Source organism: Phalangium opilio, unplaced genomic scaffold (assembly GCF_054372755.1).
Source record: "Phalangium opilio isolate 3A_F unplaced genomic scaffold, DU_Popi_V2 ptg000061l_1, whole genome shotgun sequence".
In the NCBI taxonomy this organism is placed as follows: domain Eukaryota; kingdom Metazoa; phylum Arthropoda; class Arachnida; order Opiliones; family Phalangiidae; genus Phalangium; species Phalangium opilio.
The window spans coordinates 5,453,937-5,472,620 of NW_028324178.1; the positions used below are offsets into that span (position 1 = coordinate 5,453,937).

The 18,684-nt window shown below is 40.0% G+C and overlaps 1 protein-coding gene across 2 annotated transcripts; it reads left to right on the plus strand.

The window, feature by feature from the left end:
* The first annotated feature begins 2,239 nt into the window (after window positions 1-2,239).
* On the plus strand, window positions 2,240-7,247 carry LOC149664017 (uncharacterized). 2 transcript variants are annotated; one of them, XR_016368349.1, is made up of 3 exons: window positions 2,241-2,877; window positions 2,945-3,021; window positions 6,823-7,247. XR_016368349.1 is itself a non-coding variant. In XM_089841914.1 (2 exons), the coding sequence occupies exons 1-2, from the start codon at window positions 2,410-2,412 to the stop codon at window positions 2,957-2,959; spliced, it is 483 nt and encodes a 160-aa protein (XP_089698040.1). In that variant the 5' UTR covers window positions 2,240-2,409; the 3' UTR covers window positions 2,960-3,381. The 2 variants fall into 2 exon arrangements, 1 of the variants encoding a protein (XP_089698040.1); XM_089841914.1 differs by lacking the exon at window positions 6,823-7,247 and having other exon boundaries at window positions 2,240-2,877; window positions 2,945-3,381.
* Window positions 7,248-18,684: the final 11,437 nt, after the last annotated feature.

The window sequence follows — 18,684 nt, forward strand, 5'->3', positions numbered from 1 at the left end:
CATAAATCTTAAATTTACAGGGTTCTCTAACGCGTCGGAGCTTATGGCGAATCTAATTAAGTTATACTCATCATTATTTTGCGTGATTTGGTTTATAAGAGATGTTAATATTTGGGAAAGTTGATCATGAATTTTGGTTAATTTTAGTTCTTCTAAGTTACGGAATTTAACATTATATTCTGTTGTAATACACTTATATTTTCTGGATTTTCGATTAGATATTTTAAGTAGAAGGGACTATACAGATATGCAGACATCCAAGATGGCCGCCACCCCAAGATGGCCGCCCTCTCCTCATCCACCAAACTCAAACCAAAACTTTTCAGACAAGTCTGGACTAGCCCGAGCTGTTAGTTTCAACCCCCATGACATCATCTTCTTAACTTAAACCAAAACTAAACCTATAGTCAACCTTGACGTCATTCCCTGGCTTGCTAACATTGGGTGTTGCCCTTTAACCACTCCAGCTTTCTGTAAGCCTAAAGTTAATAAAAACACAGATTTTAAGACATCAAATATTTACTTTTTATAAGATGTACAGATATGGGTGATAAATAAATACAGAATATATATTACAAAATAATCAACAACCAACAAGGATAAACAAGCATGTTTTAAAGAGTTCATTTTTCACGTTGACCCTGTATCGTTATTTGACTCGGAAGTGCAATTGGCGGAGGGACGTTTGGGTTTATTTTCTAATTGTTTTCTGCTTCGCCGTTCAATTTCGTAAAGAGTTAACAAAACGTTGACTATTAACCCGTAAACAAAAAAGAAAATGAGGCACAACATATTGCGAGGGCTATGATAACAAATGATATTTAAATTGCTAGTACATGCTATATGTAACATACTAGAGAGTTAAGCGGCAGTTTTAATTGGATCCTATTTGTCACATTAGGCGGAGCGTAAGTAAAGAGCTAATATCATTGGATAGGCTAATTAAGGTGGAGTTAGAAAATAAGCCTATAATTATAAGTCTGACAAGAATAACAAATATAGAAATAAAAATTTTTAATAACAAACAATATAATATATACAATAACAAATATTTATATGAAAAAAACCCACCACCATTTAAAAAGATTAAACACCGGTCGACCCAAACCCCCCACTGCCGCGTGCCGTCGGGGTCAAAGTCTAGAAACAACATAAAAACATGTTACAAGTTGAATTCTAAATTAAAAAACTTGAAAATATTTACCGCCGTTTCCACCGGTCTTAGCAATATAACCGGGGTCACTATCAATTGGGCGAAACGATCACCCCGCTTGACAACGTAGGGGGTTTCCCCGACATTTGCGACGACGACTTTTAGGGGTCCCCGATAGTCGGCGTCTATTATTGTTAAGAATTATTATACTTTTACACACTATAAAATAACTAATAAACATACCTATCGTCCCCTCGGCGACAAACAGCCCTTGGGCTGTTAAGCTGCTACGGCCAACAAGGCGGCCGTAGCTGTTCTCGGGCAGCATCACGCCTAACCCAGTCGACACGATTTTGATACCGTGAGGGTCGATTACGGTATCCACTGGACAATATAAGTCCAGCCCGGCCGACTGGGGGGTGGCACGACGGGGAGTAAGCGCTGCCGGATGGATTTTGATCACGGGCAGGCAGGGCAAACGAGGAGCGGTCGAAAAAGACATCTTAAAGTTTTTGGGATAGTGTTTCAGAAACAGAAGTTAAACAACTGATAACTTTCATTTTGAAACACGGGGCTTATATACAAAATTAGCGAGGTCAAATCTAATAGTGTCTAGCCAATACTTTCAAGATTTTTAAAATTCAATAAATAGCCAAAAAGTTAATTAGATATATAGGTATAAAATTACAAAATCTCTCCGAGGTCTAAGTTTTTTTTCGTATGCAAAAAAGTTGTCTAGGTGTGTTTTAAATAATTCAAACGAGATCGTGTTATATAAAAAACCCTTTAGCGAAGGTTAAAAAGAAGTTACTTTGATAAATGCCTAAGGGGACAAATATTATTCGTATGCAAAAGCTTGTTTAGGCGTGTTTCGAATAATTTGAATAATTCTCACGAGATCGCTTTATATAAGAAAAACAATTTATTAGTGAAGGTTAAAACTAATTACTTTGGGAGGGACGGAAATTGTTTTTTTGACATGATTTAAATCTAAATAAATGTATATTAATATTAAACTATAGAGGTATTTTTTATATAGATAGATATCTTAATGTCTTCTATAATCTTTAGTACCAACTCCACAATAAAAAATGTTTTTTAGGTCAAATTAAAAATAGCGTATCAGACATAATTATATTTTTTAAACTCTTAATAAAAAAAACCATGTCTAAGCCTGTATTCTAAAAAAAATGGCCCTGAGATTTTGGGTATAAAAGCTTGAGCATTGGTATTGGATTCTCACAGTCGATCCAGCCATGAACAAGTACCAAGAGTCTCAATCTATGTTTGAATCTCCACCGTCTTCTCCTAATAATCGACAAGGATCCAGCAACGGTCAACGAACGCTGAGTCAATTTGTAAAACCCGACCCCGTTGAGATCCTCCTCGATTCTGACGACGAGGAGTTTGTCCAGGACGTGTTGCAGAAACACGTTGTCGGCGTCAACGGGGTTGAGGGGTCCTATCGCTTGAGAAGCGACGGGCAATATTTTGAAACTAAAATCCCCCCGCGAAAGGGGGATTTCTACATAGACATCAGTATCTATAAATTTAAAGATATAAAAGACGCCCAGGCGGACAAACTGTGGGAGTGTAGACATAAGCGGCTAAAAAGAGTCGTTGACGCTAAAAACAAAGACGCCATCAAACTCCTTAACGCTTTCCATCGCTTGGTGGACGACGTGAAGAACGACGCAGAAGCCGCTCAGCAGCCGCCTAGCAAAGTACGTATCTATTTAACAATAAATTTACAAACCAAAATGTTTTCTATATTGTTTTTATTTGTGATAGAAATTCAAAAAATGAGCAGTGAGAGCAGCGGCAGCGGTAGCGACTCGGAGGGTAGTGGAGGAGAGGAACACGCACAGGTAAACCGGTACTACACAATTGAGCGGCAGATTGACAAAACGAGTCGCAAGTGGCATTGTAAACAAATCGATTTGCGTATAGCTTTCAAAAATCTGGAAGACATTCCAACGCGAGATTTTTTTCGAATTTTTCGAAAAATTCTCGACGAAGTTATACGTAAATTAGTAACCGAGAATCCCGGGTATAATCGGGTTCGATTTGTTTTAAGCTCCCCCGGATTGACGACCCCTGTTAATATTAAATTTATAAAAATTGACAAATTCACCAGTAAGCGAATTATGCGCACCATCTATAGAGTAACGCAATCTAGTCGGGACTTTGTCTTTAATGGGGAAGATTTTCAGTTTGACATTATTTTTCTAAACTAGAACTTTGGTTAATTTGGATTATTTCGTTAAGCAAAATAACCAATTTATTTTTATGGAGAATAATGATAATCTCTGTTTTGCTCGGAGTTTAGTTCTGGGTAAAGAGATGGCCGATCGCAATTTTTATCAACAAAATAAGCAAGGTCCGCCCTTTAACCAGGACAATTTTAACAAACTGAGACGCAATAGCACTCTTCAAGGTAATATTGCAAAAATCTTGCACAGGAAAGCCGGAGTCCCCGAAGGTTTTGTTACTCTAGAAGATATTCAAAAATTTCAAAATTATTTAGTTCCCCATTATCGAATCGTAATCGTTGATGCTGCGAATAATTTTACCATATTTTTCAAAGGCCCCCAAGCTCCTAAATTTATCTATCTATTAAAAATTGGCGACCATATCCACCCCGCAAAAACTTGGCACGGCATGATGGGCGGTTGTGTCTCTTGCGATTTATGCTTAAAATCCTTTTACAAATACGAATTGTTAAAAGAGCATAAATGCCCCGAGGATACAAAACCTTATATATGTTTTCGGTGTCAAGGAGAAGCTTTTCATTTAACTAACGAGGATGCTTTAAAACGTTGCGACGAATGCCACCGCTATTTTTTCCCGGGCCCCTGCTACGAAACTCATTTACTTAATGGCACCTGCGCGAGCCAAAAACGATGTTTAGAATGTGGGCGACTGATGGGTGACGACCACGACTGCAATCCCGAATGCTCTCAGTGTAAAATAGTCCATCCGCCAGGTGAACATTTTGTTATGCCTTTGGAAACCAAAATGAAAGCCTCGCGGTTTATTTATTACGACATTGAGACTATTCTTAGAAATAATATCCACGTCCCCATTTTACTAGTTTGCGACGTAGAGACTGAAGCTGGCTTTGAAACCAAAATTTTTTACGGCGCCAATTGCGTCGAGCAATTTTTAAATTATTTATTTAGCGTAGAGCAGGTAGTTTTGACTGGACAGAAACGTAAAACGTACCAACCGCGCTTTACTAACACTCAAGTCGTAGCTCATTACGCGAAAGCTTTTGATAACTTTCTAATTCTTAATGCTTTAGTCCATAGACACGTCACCCCTGCCGTTATTTTTGACGGTAGTAAAATTTTAATGATTCATCTTGAGGGACCGCAAATTAGATTCCTCGATAGCTTTAATTACATTAGTCAACCTCTGCGTAATTTCACCAACATGTTTAGCCTCGGCGATGTGGCGAAAGGATTCTTTCCATTTGATTTTCATACCGAAGAAAATCTTAATTACATTGGCGTCATCCCTGAAGCTTCGTACTTTAACGTAGCTCAAATGAAAGCCAATGATTATCGAGATTTTCAAGCTTGGTACGCGTCAATGGAAGGATCTATTTATAACATCAAAGAGGAGCTTATTAAATATTGCATTCAAGACGTCAAAGTCCTAAGACAAGGCGTCGAAGCTTTTAGAAAAATTTACGTAGATCTAACAAAATTAGACCCTTTTTGCTTAAAAAATATTACTTTGGCGGGTGCTTTAACCACTATTTATCTTAACAATTACTATAAACCTTACAGCATGGGTATTGTTCCTTCTAACGGCTATAATGCAAAATTTAATCACAGTCAGATTAGCTTAAAATATCTCGCTTGGGTGGAGAAAACGGAAAATATAAAATTGCGAACGGCTTTAAGCTATGGGGGTGAATATCGGGTGGGGCGCTATTTAGTCGACGGCTATAGCGAAACTCCGCCCAAAATCTACGATTTCCACGGTTGCTACTTTCACGGTTGTCCATGCCAAAAACTTAATGCCTACAATACCCAACTCAAAGCCAGCAACAGATTTCTGTACGAACGGACTCTAGATAGAGAGTTGTTTATTAAAGAGAAGATGGTCGGGTATGAATATACCTCGATTTTTGAGTGTCAATTTGCTAAGCTTTTAAAAGAAAACGCCGAAGCAAAGGCTTTCTGTAAAAGTTTAACTTTTCGACCTCAAATATCAGCCCGTAGCGCTCTCTATGGGGGACGAACGGAAAATTTTGTTCTTAACTGCCACGTGCAAGGTGAGGAGAAAATTTTCTACAAGGATATTATTTCTTTGTACCCGAAAGTTTGTCGCGATTGTCCGTACCCTAGCGGCCACCCCATAATCTATAGCAGAGATTTTGACAAATCGCCAGGGTGGTATTTTGGCGTTATGAGTTGTCGTCTGTTGGCCCCTCAAGATCTCCACATCCCCTTAATTCCCTTTCGCAGCGGTGGTAAATTAGCCTACGCCCTCTGTCGCACGTGCCTAGAATTGCGAGCGGAAATCTGCGAACACACTGTCAATGAACGGGCTTTCGAATCAGTCTGGCCAACGGTCGAAGTCTATGCCGCTATGGAACATGGTTATAAACTCCTCGATATATTCGAGGTGTACCATTATCCAAAAACGGAATATTTTTTTGCCCAGTACATGACTGATTTTATCGCCTTGAAAGTGAAGAATTCCGGATTTCCCGCTCACGCGCAAACGCCTCTGCAAAAAGAGGCGTATATCGCTGATATAAACAAGAATGAAAAGCTTTCTCTGACCGTGGCGGATATTCAATCAAATCCTTCCCTGCGTAATATCGCTAAAATTAATTTAAATTCTCTTTGGGGTCGCATGGCTCTGAATACGGGAAAGATTCGCAGCATCTTTATCAACAATTATTACGAACTGATACGATACGCGAGCGATTACACTCTGGAATTAGTCGACTTACGGCCAGTTACGGAGTCGATCGCTCTCTTATCGTACAAAGCCAAAAGCGATTACGTTTCGGACTACAAACTGGGGTCGGCCATTGTGGGGAGCTTTGTTTCTTGCTACGGGCGACTCGAATTGAACAAGATGCTGCTTCAATTAGACCGCGCAGCTTTGTATTGTGACACCGACTCGATAATCTACCGCCATCTACCGGGAAAGTTTGACATTCCAACTGGCAATCATATTGGTTGCTGGGCGGACGAACTCGGCGGTGATTATATAACTTCCTTTTGTAGTACCGGTGCCAAAAGTTACTCGTTTCGCACTAGCAAAGGAAAAGAAGTCAAGAAAATTAAAGGGTTGACGTTAAATCGAGAAAATCTTGAAAAACTTGACTTTGAAACCTTTGAAAGTGTAGCGATGAATCCGGAAAAGGAAGTTACAGTCAATGTCCCTTTTAATTTTAAACGGGATAAATACAAGCTGCAGCTAGAGGCCGTTAAAATCACCAAAAGATTTCGCCAAACCTCGAATAAGAGATTGTTGAACGCCGATTTGACAACCAGTCGACCCTACGGTTTCAAAGAGGCAACACCCGCTTCAGCATCTCTTTCGCATGAATTACGAGGCTAGGCGAAGACATACTTTTGAGGGCTTGTGGGAATCTTGCGTTCCTATCGAAGCCCTGGCCAAAGACGGTTTCTATCTTGCAGATGTAGAAACACAGACGACGCGCTGCGCCTTTTGCGGCATCGCCTTGTACCAGTGGCGTTGCACGGACCATCCATCGAGGGAACATCGGAAACACAGCCCATCGTGTCCGATGGTTTCCAAAAAACCGTGCAACAATAAACCACTGCGTCAGGGGGTTCCGGACTTCCCGACCAGCGAGGGCGAGGATGTTTGCGAGCCTCTAATCCAAACATGCCCAGCCACCAACAACGAGCGGTCGGGAAACGAAAAAGTGCGCGTGCGCATAAATCCGTCGTGTTTTCTTCTGTAGTGCGTGTGTACCAACTACCCTCCGAGTCACGCGTCAACTTTAACCTCCTCAACGCCCAACGCTTCCGCCAGCGTTGTCTGGAATTAGAAGAGAAACTTTTTAAAAAAAACAATTACTAAATAGGGGAATTTTTTGGGTAAAAGGGTTTCGTTTATTTTGTTTAAATATTTTCTAATTTGTGTTTATTAAGGGTCTTTGGGTTTTGGGTTAATTGTATTTTTGATTATGTATATTATATATATAAACTGTTAATTAAAATAAAAATGTTTATTAATCAAGATGAATCCAACCGAGTCAGTCTCGCATTCTTTAAAGTTCCAAACACCCGCCCAGTTTCTAATCGTGGGGCCAACGCAAGCGGGGAAGAGTTTTCTTTTAAGTAACTTATTGCAAAATCATCAGCTTATGTTTGACCCACCGCATAAAAAGGTTATTTATTGCTACGCCGCCTGGCAGCCAAACTACGAAAAATTGAAACAATTGATTCCGGGAATTCAATTTATTCAAGGCTTGCCAACGGCGGATCCGGACTTTTGGGAAATGAATCGCGACTCCTACTTGATACTAGACGACTTAGCTAGCCAATTATTTAAACAAACTCATATTGCCGATTTAGTGTGCGTGACATCGCATCATTTAGGGTATACGGTTATTATTATTACTCAACAACTGTTTCCCAAGGGTAGCCAATCGCGGATAATTTCTCAAAACTCTTCCTATTTTATAATAATGAAAAATCCTCGAGATGTCGCCTCTATTAGATATTTGGCGCAACAAATAAGTCCAGATAACCCGAAGCGTATTACGGAGGCGTACAGACTAGCCACTAGAGAACCCTATAGCTATTTGTTAATTGATTTAAAACAAGAAACTCCGGAAAATTTACGATTAAGGTCGCGAGTTCTACCTCACGAATCACCTATGTATGTCTATGTCGATTAAATTTAATTGTCATTTGAATAATGGCCCCACGCGTTAAACGTCGATCAGCAAAACGCTCCCGACTCGTCGTAGCGCGTCCCTCGACCAAGTTTGCCAAATTTGTCCCTTATTTACAGAGTTTGCGTCAAACTAGCTGTAAACAACGGCGAACCCTCTTAAACAATAGTAGCGCGCCTCAATTAAAGAGCATTCAGACAATTTGTAAGAATTTAAAGGGCGGAGGTATTTATTTGAGTAAAGACCGTAAGAAAAAGCTAGCAAAGTACAAGAAAATTATTAGACAACTCGGATCAAGTACCTTGTCGCAGAAAAGCAAAAAAAAGCTGTTGTTGCAGCAATCAGGTGGTTTTCTTACGACGTTGCTTGCCGCAATCTTGCCTTCAATTGTCCAAGCTATAGCTGCTAAACTATGAAACAAATGGTTCTTGTACCGGCGTCTGCCGTAACTTCAACAGCTGCCCAAGAGCACTCTGCTTTGGACCGAGAGATTGAGGATATTTTAAAATCGCCATTGAATGCCTACGATAAATTATATAAATATTTAGACGCTTTTAAGAAATATTTAAGTATCGAGAAACAAATTCCCTTACCTAAATTTGAGGTCGTAACACAAGCAATGTCCAATGTCCCCACGCCGCCATTACCGGTCACCCCTAAAATGCCCCCGCGAAAAAAACAATTGTCATGGCCGAGCTATGCCACGTCATCACCGACAACAAGCGCTTCGGGCAGTTCTTTTACTACGCCTAAACGAACCGAGCCTCGGCAAAAGGTTTTAAAAAGCGAAACGGCTGCGGGGACACCAACACGAGAAGATTTTTACCAGCAATATGGGCCGACCTATGTTGGAGATATGGTGAAACGGCAAGCCGAAGTTCTTGCAAATCATTTGCAAAACACATTTTTCACGCCAAAAAGAGAGCTAGAAGAAGGAGCTGTCGGTTATGCAAATCGTGACGACGATTTACAAGAGGAAATTGTCGATGAACAAGAGAATTTAGCGGAGGAAAACGGGGACAATTTAACGGACTTGGAAAACCTGTTTGAGACAGCCTCCGCTAAACAGAAGAACAAGAAAAAAAAGAAAAAACCTCGGAAAAAGAAAGACGAACTTCAAAACTTAGGACCGCTGGTTCCATCTAACGAGAGGAGAAAGAGGCATAATAAATGGCGCGATATTGATTAATAAAAAAATGTAATATTTAGACAAATAAAAAATTGTTTTATTGCGAACAATATCTGTGTACATGTTTTTTTAAATGTAAAGATAAATATAATAAAGCGACATAGTCGTTAAGTTTAAGATTCTGGTCATAGATGGTGTCTAATATCGTCTTTCTAGCCACGCCCTCACAGCGGAGTGCTAGGTACAGACAACAATGGATACCGCACAGTTGAAAAAATGGATGTTGAATTTGTTGTTTATTGTAAACAACTCGTTTCCCGTATCGTTTTAAATTAACTTTATAGTATCGCGGCGAATTTCCGTAAGTGCAAAACATTTCCACCGTGTCATTGTTAGAAAAGCACGCTATCCAATGTTCTCCAGCCTCTCCAGCTGCTTCGTTATTGAATATAAAGCAAAATTTGGACCTTTTTGGCCGTTCTGGGAGTCTGTCTACTGGGAAGCACCCTAAATAATAGGGTCGCGTTCTTTTGTCGCAAGTTAAAAGAGCGTTTATTTGCGAAGTGTTCATAATTTAGTCTCAGGTAACGAGACTTTTTGTAATTCGGCGCCGTAGAAAACACCCAGAATTTGCTCCCCCTTTAAATCCGCTACGCGATAGACGGGTGGTGACCTGGGTATGACGTCAACAACGCGAAATATTTCGTCAGTAAACGTGCCTCCCGAGCTGGTTTTTCTAAATACCCGACTAGCTATAGAGAGACGCACGTAGTCGCCAACTTTAAGCCTCGGTGCGTATCGAGTAATGCCGTTTGATTTCCCGTACAGTTTATTCCAAATGATTGATTCGTTATCTATATTAACATGAACCGGTGCAATTCCAGTAGTTGAATGAACCCGTTCATTATAGGCTTGAGTAATTAAAGGTAAATATTTAACGTAATTTTTATTCCCCGTGGCCGTAATAACCCGGGCAATTTGTTCCTTAATTGTTCTAATAAAGCGTTCCGCGAGACTGGCCTTATGCTGACTCCGGGCAAAATGTATTTGCACATTGTGCCGTTTCAAGAAGGAATCAAAGTTGCGCGAACTAAATTCTCCACCGTAGTCGGTGTATATTTTTAAAGGAATTCTCTCTCGAAATATTTTTTTAAAAGCCTCGATAACCTCGCCAGATGTTTTGTTTCTAAGAGGTACTGTCCATCCGTAGCGGCTTAAGACGTCAATGACGCACAAAACATAGCGAACATTTTTATTAAAACGTTTTAATTTCGGTAGATCCAACAAATCAGCTTGAAAAACATCGTCCATGCTCGAAGCGTACACCTGGTTAGTTTTGAATCGGAAACGTCGAAATCGATGTTTCGTGTAGGCAGGTTGTTTCTCGAGAAAGGCGATTAATTTTGCTTTTGGCACGTCCGGTAAGGCCTTTTGTAATCTGGCTAGCGATCCATAGGCGGCCGGATTAGCCATGTCGTAATAAATTTTTCTAATTTTAGCGTCCATGTCTTAACAAGTATAAATAACGACTAAATGGTTTTACCAATAAACAACTTTATTTAATACACGCAAAGGTATTTTATAAAAACAATATCAGTTAAACAAATACGATATATCAGTACATTTATCTTAATAGCCATAAATCAAGGCATTCTTTAAATCGGTAAAACTGTTGACAAAATAAGCGTAAATATCCTCTTGATCCTCGATCCAGCCGTGTTCGGTCTCAAATTGATGCAAAATTTTCTCACGATCCAGTTGAGGCAACGCTTCGTGCAAATTACGTTCGACTCGATCGCTGAAATTTGTGTCAAATTCCGAGCAGCTTTGAGAGTGGCATATTTGTTTTCGACACTCGACGTTGGCGCAAGTGGAAGTGACGTCAAACAAAGTGGTAGTGAGCTCGTTTAAAATTAATTCGCGCATGCGACAGACAGCTATCCCTTTAGCCTTGAGATCCTCGTCAATCAACGGCTTCAAGTCGATCAATGTCTGCCATCCTGTTTTGTTCAGGCTGAATCCTTCGCTGGTGCTAAAGTTGAGGAAATAACGACTGCCGCTGCCTCGTTCATAGTATCGAAGATCGATTAGACGTTCATCTTTCGAGTTGACGAAGCACTCCAGCTTGATGCGCTCTTTGACGGGCAACCAAATATGATAGCGAGGTATTTTTCCGTCAAAAAAGGACGTGAGTTCATTTTGAAACCGAAACAAAGCGTACCAGGCGTTAGGTTTTAATATAGTTTTTGTACGCGTATCCGATCTTTGAATTAATATTTTAGGTTCAATTGATTCAATGACGCAAATGTCGAGCTTTGGCGTGACGGTGTGTACTTGGTGCATCTTGGCTCGCGACTGATATTGTATTTATAAAGTTTTAGTCTTTTATACGTTGGGGTGATTATAAATAATTTCTCTGTTTTTAGATATTATTAACTGATTGTTTGGAAATTCGGCCATGACAATACACGTGACGTTTTCGGTTAGCGGAGAACTAAATCTTAACGATAACCGCAAGTTACCAGTCTGGGGCATGGAATTTAAACCTAACGAAGCGAGATGTTCTCTACTCAAATTAAAAACAACGACAAAAAAGCCCTTCTTATATAAATCGTAAGAAATTATATTTCCTCGGTCAAGACCTAATATCTCGAGACCCTCGAATAAAGAATTGTAACATCTAACGTACTGGTCGTCGTCAAAATTAGGCGTAAACGGGATATCGGGATAATTTTGAGAATTTAAAGAGAATTGCATGAAATCGAGTTTGAAATGTTGGAGATCCAGGGGGTTAGAAGTTGCTTCCCCTACAAATTTTTTATTAGTAACGAAAGCCACGACAGTTCGCGAGGGTAATTGCCCCGTAAACAAGCTGTCCCTAATAAAATCTTGCGTTCCGGTGGTTATTAAGAAATTTTTCATAACAATAGAGTTTACTTCGTAGCGAGCGTTTATTCCCGAGTTTAACATCTGGGCGTGAGCTAGCTGCAGCTCGGGATTAACCTCAATTTCGCGCGTAAACAAGGTGCATTCCGTTAAATCAATCTTATACTTTTTGCCCGTTTCATTGTGAATAATAGCAAAATCCGTGGAGCTTCGATGAAGTCTAATTCGCACCTCGATATTATCTAGTAAGAATTTGGCCGTTTTGAACATATCCAAAAATAATTCGCCAATTACATCGCACGTCTTTGATTGGGCCACGCGTTTAGCGCGACGACCAATACCATTATTTTCTTTGTTAATATTGGCATCTGCTAAAGCCGTCGCCGGATCGATAATGGTATCCAAATAATATAACATAGAAGTTAACCAGGAATTGGCCGCCGTTTGTCCATAATTTAAAAGTATTTTAAAATAGGCCATATATGGGTACATATTATTAGGTTGCTGGACAGCGACGCCATTGAGAAATAATTCTACTTGACAAAATAGCGAGGCAATTATTAAATTTGTTACCGAGACTTTCTTTTCAGCATCTGGAACGGCCGTGCCGTCCTCGTGTAAAACGCGAAATTTTAATCTCAAAAGAGTTTTAGTCAAATCATGATAATTGTTAGAGGGAGGAATGATAAATTCTATATATTTAGCATTAGTTAGTGGGGCAATTGGATAATGAGCAGTCGTTTTAGTCCCAACAATATTATTATTCACCACTGGCTTTTCAAATACTTCAAAGTCGGAAAGAACACTTTCGTAGGTCGACATGTTTAGTCTAGAAAATCGCGTTTCGTGCGTCGCTTAACACGTTTGCTCCGGCTTGTTTTAGCAGTCCTCTTTCGTTTTCGGCCCGTCCCGCTTTGAGTGTTGACGAACCGGTCCACGCCTTTATGTAGTAGGGAATTTATAGATTGTTTGACATTTCGTTTAATCGATTCTCGAGGTGATATTCCGGGGTTTTGGGCATCGCTAATTACTCTACTCGTTAACCCCACAGCTTCGGACGCTAAAGTACTAATGGCCGGCCTAATAAAGGGTGTAATTTTGCGCAATAAAGAATTAAAGATGCCGCCAACACTAAAACGACCCCCCGATTGGAAAACGTTTGCGTGTAAAGCCGGAAGGGACGATCCTCTTTGGAAATACAGAGTGTATCTATTAGGCACCATTGCTCCTGTTCTATTGACGTCGACGCCTAAAAAACAGTTTAATATATACTTTGCCCAAATTAAACGGGATATTTTCCCCGTAATCGGATTTCAATTCAATTTCAATTTCTTGTATATCGCTGGTTGAAATTGGATAAAAGTCGATATTATTAAATATTTCCTGGTTCTCTTCGTCTAGCAGCGAAAAAGCCGGCATTTTTATGAAACGTAGCAGAGGAGCTTGACCACCACCCACCACTTGTTGACGGATAATATTGGTATAAACAAACATGGCATCGACGCCTCTCATGATATCAGCGGGATACTCCGAAGTCTCGTTATTGAGATACCGATCCAACTGATTACTACTAAAACCTAGCAATCGTCCCAGGCCTCGTCCGGGTGTTGTTTTGGGAAACAAAATTGAGACCGTATCGTTCAGTTTTGAAACCGTCACGGTTCCGTCTACATTCTGCCAAAATTTTAGACTTTTTCTATGCGTCGGCGACATGGCTTCGCTCATAGCACTTAAAACATCGCTAATATGATAATATACCCCGGGAGGTATCTCGCACGCGAAATTATCAACTCGTCTGGCTTGAGACCCGAGTAAATACGGTTGGTCAGCATAGTCGGGATCTTCTGGAAATCTATCAACATCGTATTCGCTAGTCCAAAAATTATTATTAGCTGTCAGGGTCATTGATCTTAATCGGGGATTTACCAAAGCTACTCCCGAGTGACTATGTTGAAAAAATTCTCCCTCTTCGGGAATGTTAAATAACTTGGCCATTGGTCCAGCTACCGAGACGCGAACACCTGGTTCTATTTCGAGACGAACATAGTATCTATTTTCCGTTTCCGTTTTGAGAATGTACATTTTAAAATACTGGCGGGGCATATATTCTTGAACACCCAATAACTGATTTATAATTTTTAAGTGTAAAGAGAAGGGAATTACGGCCCCGGTCGCCGTCAAATCGCAGGTATATTCGCCCGCGGGTATTTTGATTTTTGTGAAACTGGTCTTAGTAAATAGATACATTAGCGAGTCATGAACGCGATAATTGACAAATGTGTCATTAGTTGTTTTGAAATGCGTAAAATTACGCTCTAAAGGTTTAGTGGATAAAAACGTCCCACCAACGTATTCAGCTTCTAAATTTAATATATCACGCAATTCTTTCGGGAAGAGCATCTCAATTTTTGCCGGACAATGGACTCTAAAATAATGCTCCGCTCCTTGTTTAATAACGCTAAATTCGGCCTGTTGCAATCTTAGAGGGTCAAAATTGCGCGCAGTTATTTGTAGGTTTTCGGCAATATCTTCATAAATCTTGTAATCATCTGTCGATCTAAACTCGCCTGACATTTTAAAAAAGAAATAAAGCCACGGTTCTTCCCAAGGGGTATAGCGCTTTATGGTTCTATTGACTCGATATTCTAGATACGCATTGTTTTCGTTTATGGTATATTCTTGTACCGTCATCCTCAAAGGACCAGATTGATTGCGTCCTGTGTAGTATTTATTGGGGTCAAGATCGAGCAATTTAGCTAGTTGGGGAGAAAATTTAATTTCCACCCATTCCGGTGTTTTAAAATTATACATGATAGCATCACCCCGATTATCTATAGTGTGATATGTTACTTCAATTTTTTTAAATACTAATTTTTCTAAAGTACGCGTTACGGCTCGATAAAGCCCTTCGGCGTTTTTCTCTGGCGTTTTACTGGCTCTAAAAGTTTGCGGTAAGAACAATATTTTATAGTTATCATAATCTTCGGGGTTAATTTGCTTAGGCTTTTCAGAGATAATCGGCTCGGGTGTTTTCTTTGGCGGATCAACCGGCTGCGGAAACAAGGGTTTTTCATCAACCGATGGTGGGGAGGGGGTCGGTAATACGGGTAGCTCAAAAGTAGAGGATGTTGTAGAGTCTGGAGATTTTGAGAGATCAGGCTTGGATAGGTCGGGTTTCGATAGGTCGGGGTTCGGTAAGTCGGGGTTCGGTAAGTCGGGGTTCGGTAAGTCGGGTTTCGGTGAGTCGGGTTTCGGTGAGTCGGGTTTCGATAAGTCAGGTTTTGAGGGGTCTGGAAATATATATATTTCCTCAACCTCCGTTGGCGAGGGGGTCGGCGTCAGTGGTTCGAAGGTAGAGGGTTTCGGGGCCTCTTGTTTTGATAGATCAGGCTTATATGGGTCCGGAGCTGGAATTTTGGGGGAATCCGGAAGTTTCAGGGGATCTGGCTCCGGCTTTGGCTTCGGTAATTCAGCCTTTGGTTTTGGTAGTTCGGACTTCGTTGGCTCCGGCTTTGGCTTCGGTAATTCAGCCTTTGGGGGGTCTGTAGTCAGAATCTTTAAGGGATCTGAAGTAGACGGGGTTGGCCTAGTTGTTGTTGTTGTAGTAGATGCTGGTTTAGTTGTTGTGGTAGATGCTGAATTAATCGTTGTAGTAGCGGCTGAATTAGTTGAGCTCGGAGGTATTAGTTTATCCGAACTTGGAGGTATCGGTTTATTTGAACTTGGAGGTATCGGTTTAGTCGAATTTGGAGGTAACTGTTTACCTGAAGCTGGCGTTTTAGAGGGGTCAGGCCCTGAATATGTTGGATAATAAGGCTTTGGAGAGGTTTGTTTTGGAATAGTTATTTTGGGTGGTGGTGGGGGAGGGGTTATTTTGGATGGCTGTGGTTGTACAAATACTACGGGTTCAGTCGTAGCAATAGGTATCGGAAGAAAAGGCGTAGTTCGCGGTAAAATAGGTATAGATGGCGGTACAGGTTTATATTCCGGCTGAGGCTTTTTTCTTATTGGCGGAACTTCGTAGTTTGTTTTACGTTTAATGGCGGCTTTGGGAATGTACTTGTAATCAAATTTTTTTTTAAAACTATCTCCAACATTATCAATTTCGATTTCCACGTAATTATTAGTGTAATTTAAACTTATATTTTTAGCATGCTTTGATACAGGATATTTGGATATATATGGAACATCTTCGTAATTATTCTCTTTAAATTCAAATAGCGTGGTCAAGGGGGAATCAGCTGGTATTTTGAACCGTATGTTTTCCTCTCCTAAAACTTGCAGGTAAACGGGAAAGTTTGTATCTAACTGTTTTCCCAGGGCCCCGTCTTTATATTTATTCACTAATTTAAAAGATAATTTGCCTTTTAAATACGGATGACTGTTTACATCATCATTTAACAGCTCGACAAAATTTTGGGGCAGTTCGTATTCTTTGGTCTTAACATAACGATTGACGGGTATCTCTATTTTTTGATATTCAACAGGCTCTCGAATAGCCGCATATTTGTCACTATTTGGATCATTTACGACCTGAATTTCAAACTTGTTAAACTCTTCGCTTATATTCACCCAATGATTTGGAAATATGATTTCTGCCAGCCCAACTTCATAATCGCTAGTCAAGTTAAGAGGTTGATGCAAATAATTTTTAAAACTTGATTGGGTATTGTTTGGGTATATATCTAGACACGTATTAGACGCTAAAGTTAAAAAAAAGTCGTCATTCATGACTAACGTCTGTTTATCAACTAACCCCAACTTCTTAAACAAACCTTATTTTATACATAAAAAGATCGTCCATAGCTCGGTAGACTGGCCAGGATTTGAACTCGCCACCTTTTTGGGTATTACATTAGTAGACCCTGCCTTTAACCACTGAGCTATGGACGATCTTAAAATACACGCCGTTTATCTTCATCAAAAAAACTTTAAAAATTCTTAAACTTTTATAGTCGTTACCCTTGAAAAATTTACGTAGCTAGGTAATTGACCTTACCCGATTCCAATAAAAAAAGACAACGCCCTGACTAGTTCGAGCCGGTTTCAACCTGTTTTCAAGCGGTTATTATATAAGACACGCGGCTTTAATAATACGTTTCAGGGTGTGGTCAATAGGGTGTGGTCGGTAAAAAATAAATTTTTTTATCTAGAGAACTTGTTTAATATTAAATCTGCTCTCGGTCATTTAGTATATAAGCTCCGTGTTTCATGAAGAAAGTTATCAGTTGCTCAGCTATGCTCTTAAAAGTCCAACTAAAGATGTCTTTCTTTAACTCGTGCCGCTTTTGTTGGGTGAGAAAAGACCAAACTCAATTTTCCAACGGAAAAGGGACCAATTTCGATTTTTCTAGCTGTCTCTTCTCGGGCATCGCCTGAAAAGAGACCAATTTCGATTCATGAGCTAGATTTATGTAACTTTTTGTATAAATCCTTCAAAGTTACATATAGTCTAGCCAACGTAAAAAGTTGCCTCAGCCATCAGAATGCATGAGCAAAGCCTGTTGGTTGTGGTTCATGAATCGCCCTTCATTGCAATGTCATATGCATACATACAACTGACTATTGCAATGAAGGGGAAGTCCTGGCGCAAGCAACAGTTTGCGCCAGGACTTAATTTGACGCTTTTTCCATCTTGGTTATAGATCGGGATGGAAAAGAAATTTGTATTATGGTCTCTTTAAAGTTGTGTAAAATTTGTGTGAAGTCGCTTCAAGCCCCGCAGTGGCTCGGATGTAACTTCCTTCGGGAGGTAAAGGGTCAACGAAGAATTTTATAGGACATGGCCCGTACAACCCGACAAGCCCTGCCACCGCATAAGGTTCTGCGTACCCTGCACCAACTGGAGCACGTTCTCTTCAGTGAGGCCTTGACTTCGATGTCCTTCTCAAACTTAACAGCTGTTCGCTCGATCAACGTGGATAGGATTCGGAGCCGAAAATGCCCAAGATCTTCTTGAGTCAATGGAGGCATGTACCACCAGAGTGCCTGAAAAAAGCTGGCAACCGACGCCCCGCTAGAGTGAATGCCGCGTTGATGTCGTGAAATTGTTAATAAAACGTGGCGCTAATTACGATTTAAAGACCGGCTTTCAGTTAAGATTTCGACTAAAATATCAAGTTTTGAAAATCAAAATGTCACTTTGAGCAAGATGCTTTTTACGCCAGAGATAAAAACAATTACCTTCAAAATTTCGATTTAAAGACTGGTTTTTATTAGTGGTAAAAGTAGCGGTAAATATTTCTGGTTTTAATTTAATTTTTGTTTATATTCTTGTTATTCTCTATTTATATTCTTGTTATTCTCTATTTATATTCTTGTTATTCTCTATTTTATTGTATATATTATTTGGTATTTGTTATTAAAAAATCTTTATTTATTTATTTGTCTTTGTTTTTCAGACATGGGTTTATGGCGGGAAATTCAAACAAGAATCTTACAAAATAACTAGACTGGTTTATTAAAAGAACTACAGCCTCCGAGGGTTAAGCCGAGCTTGTTTTGGGGAAAAAATGGGTAAAACCCCTCTAAAGAGTCATAGCATGCTGGAAGGTAGGGTTGATCAGGTAGGAGTTTAGCTTAATCTTTGGGTGGAAGTTTTGGTTTGAGTTTGGTGGA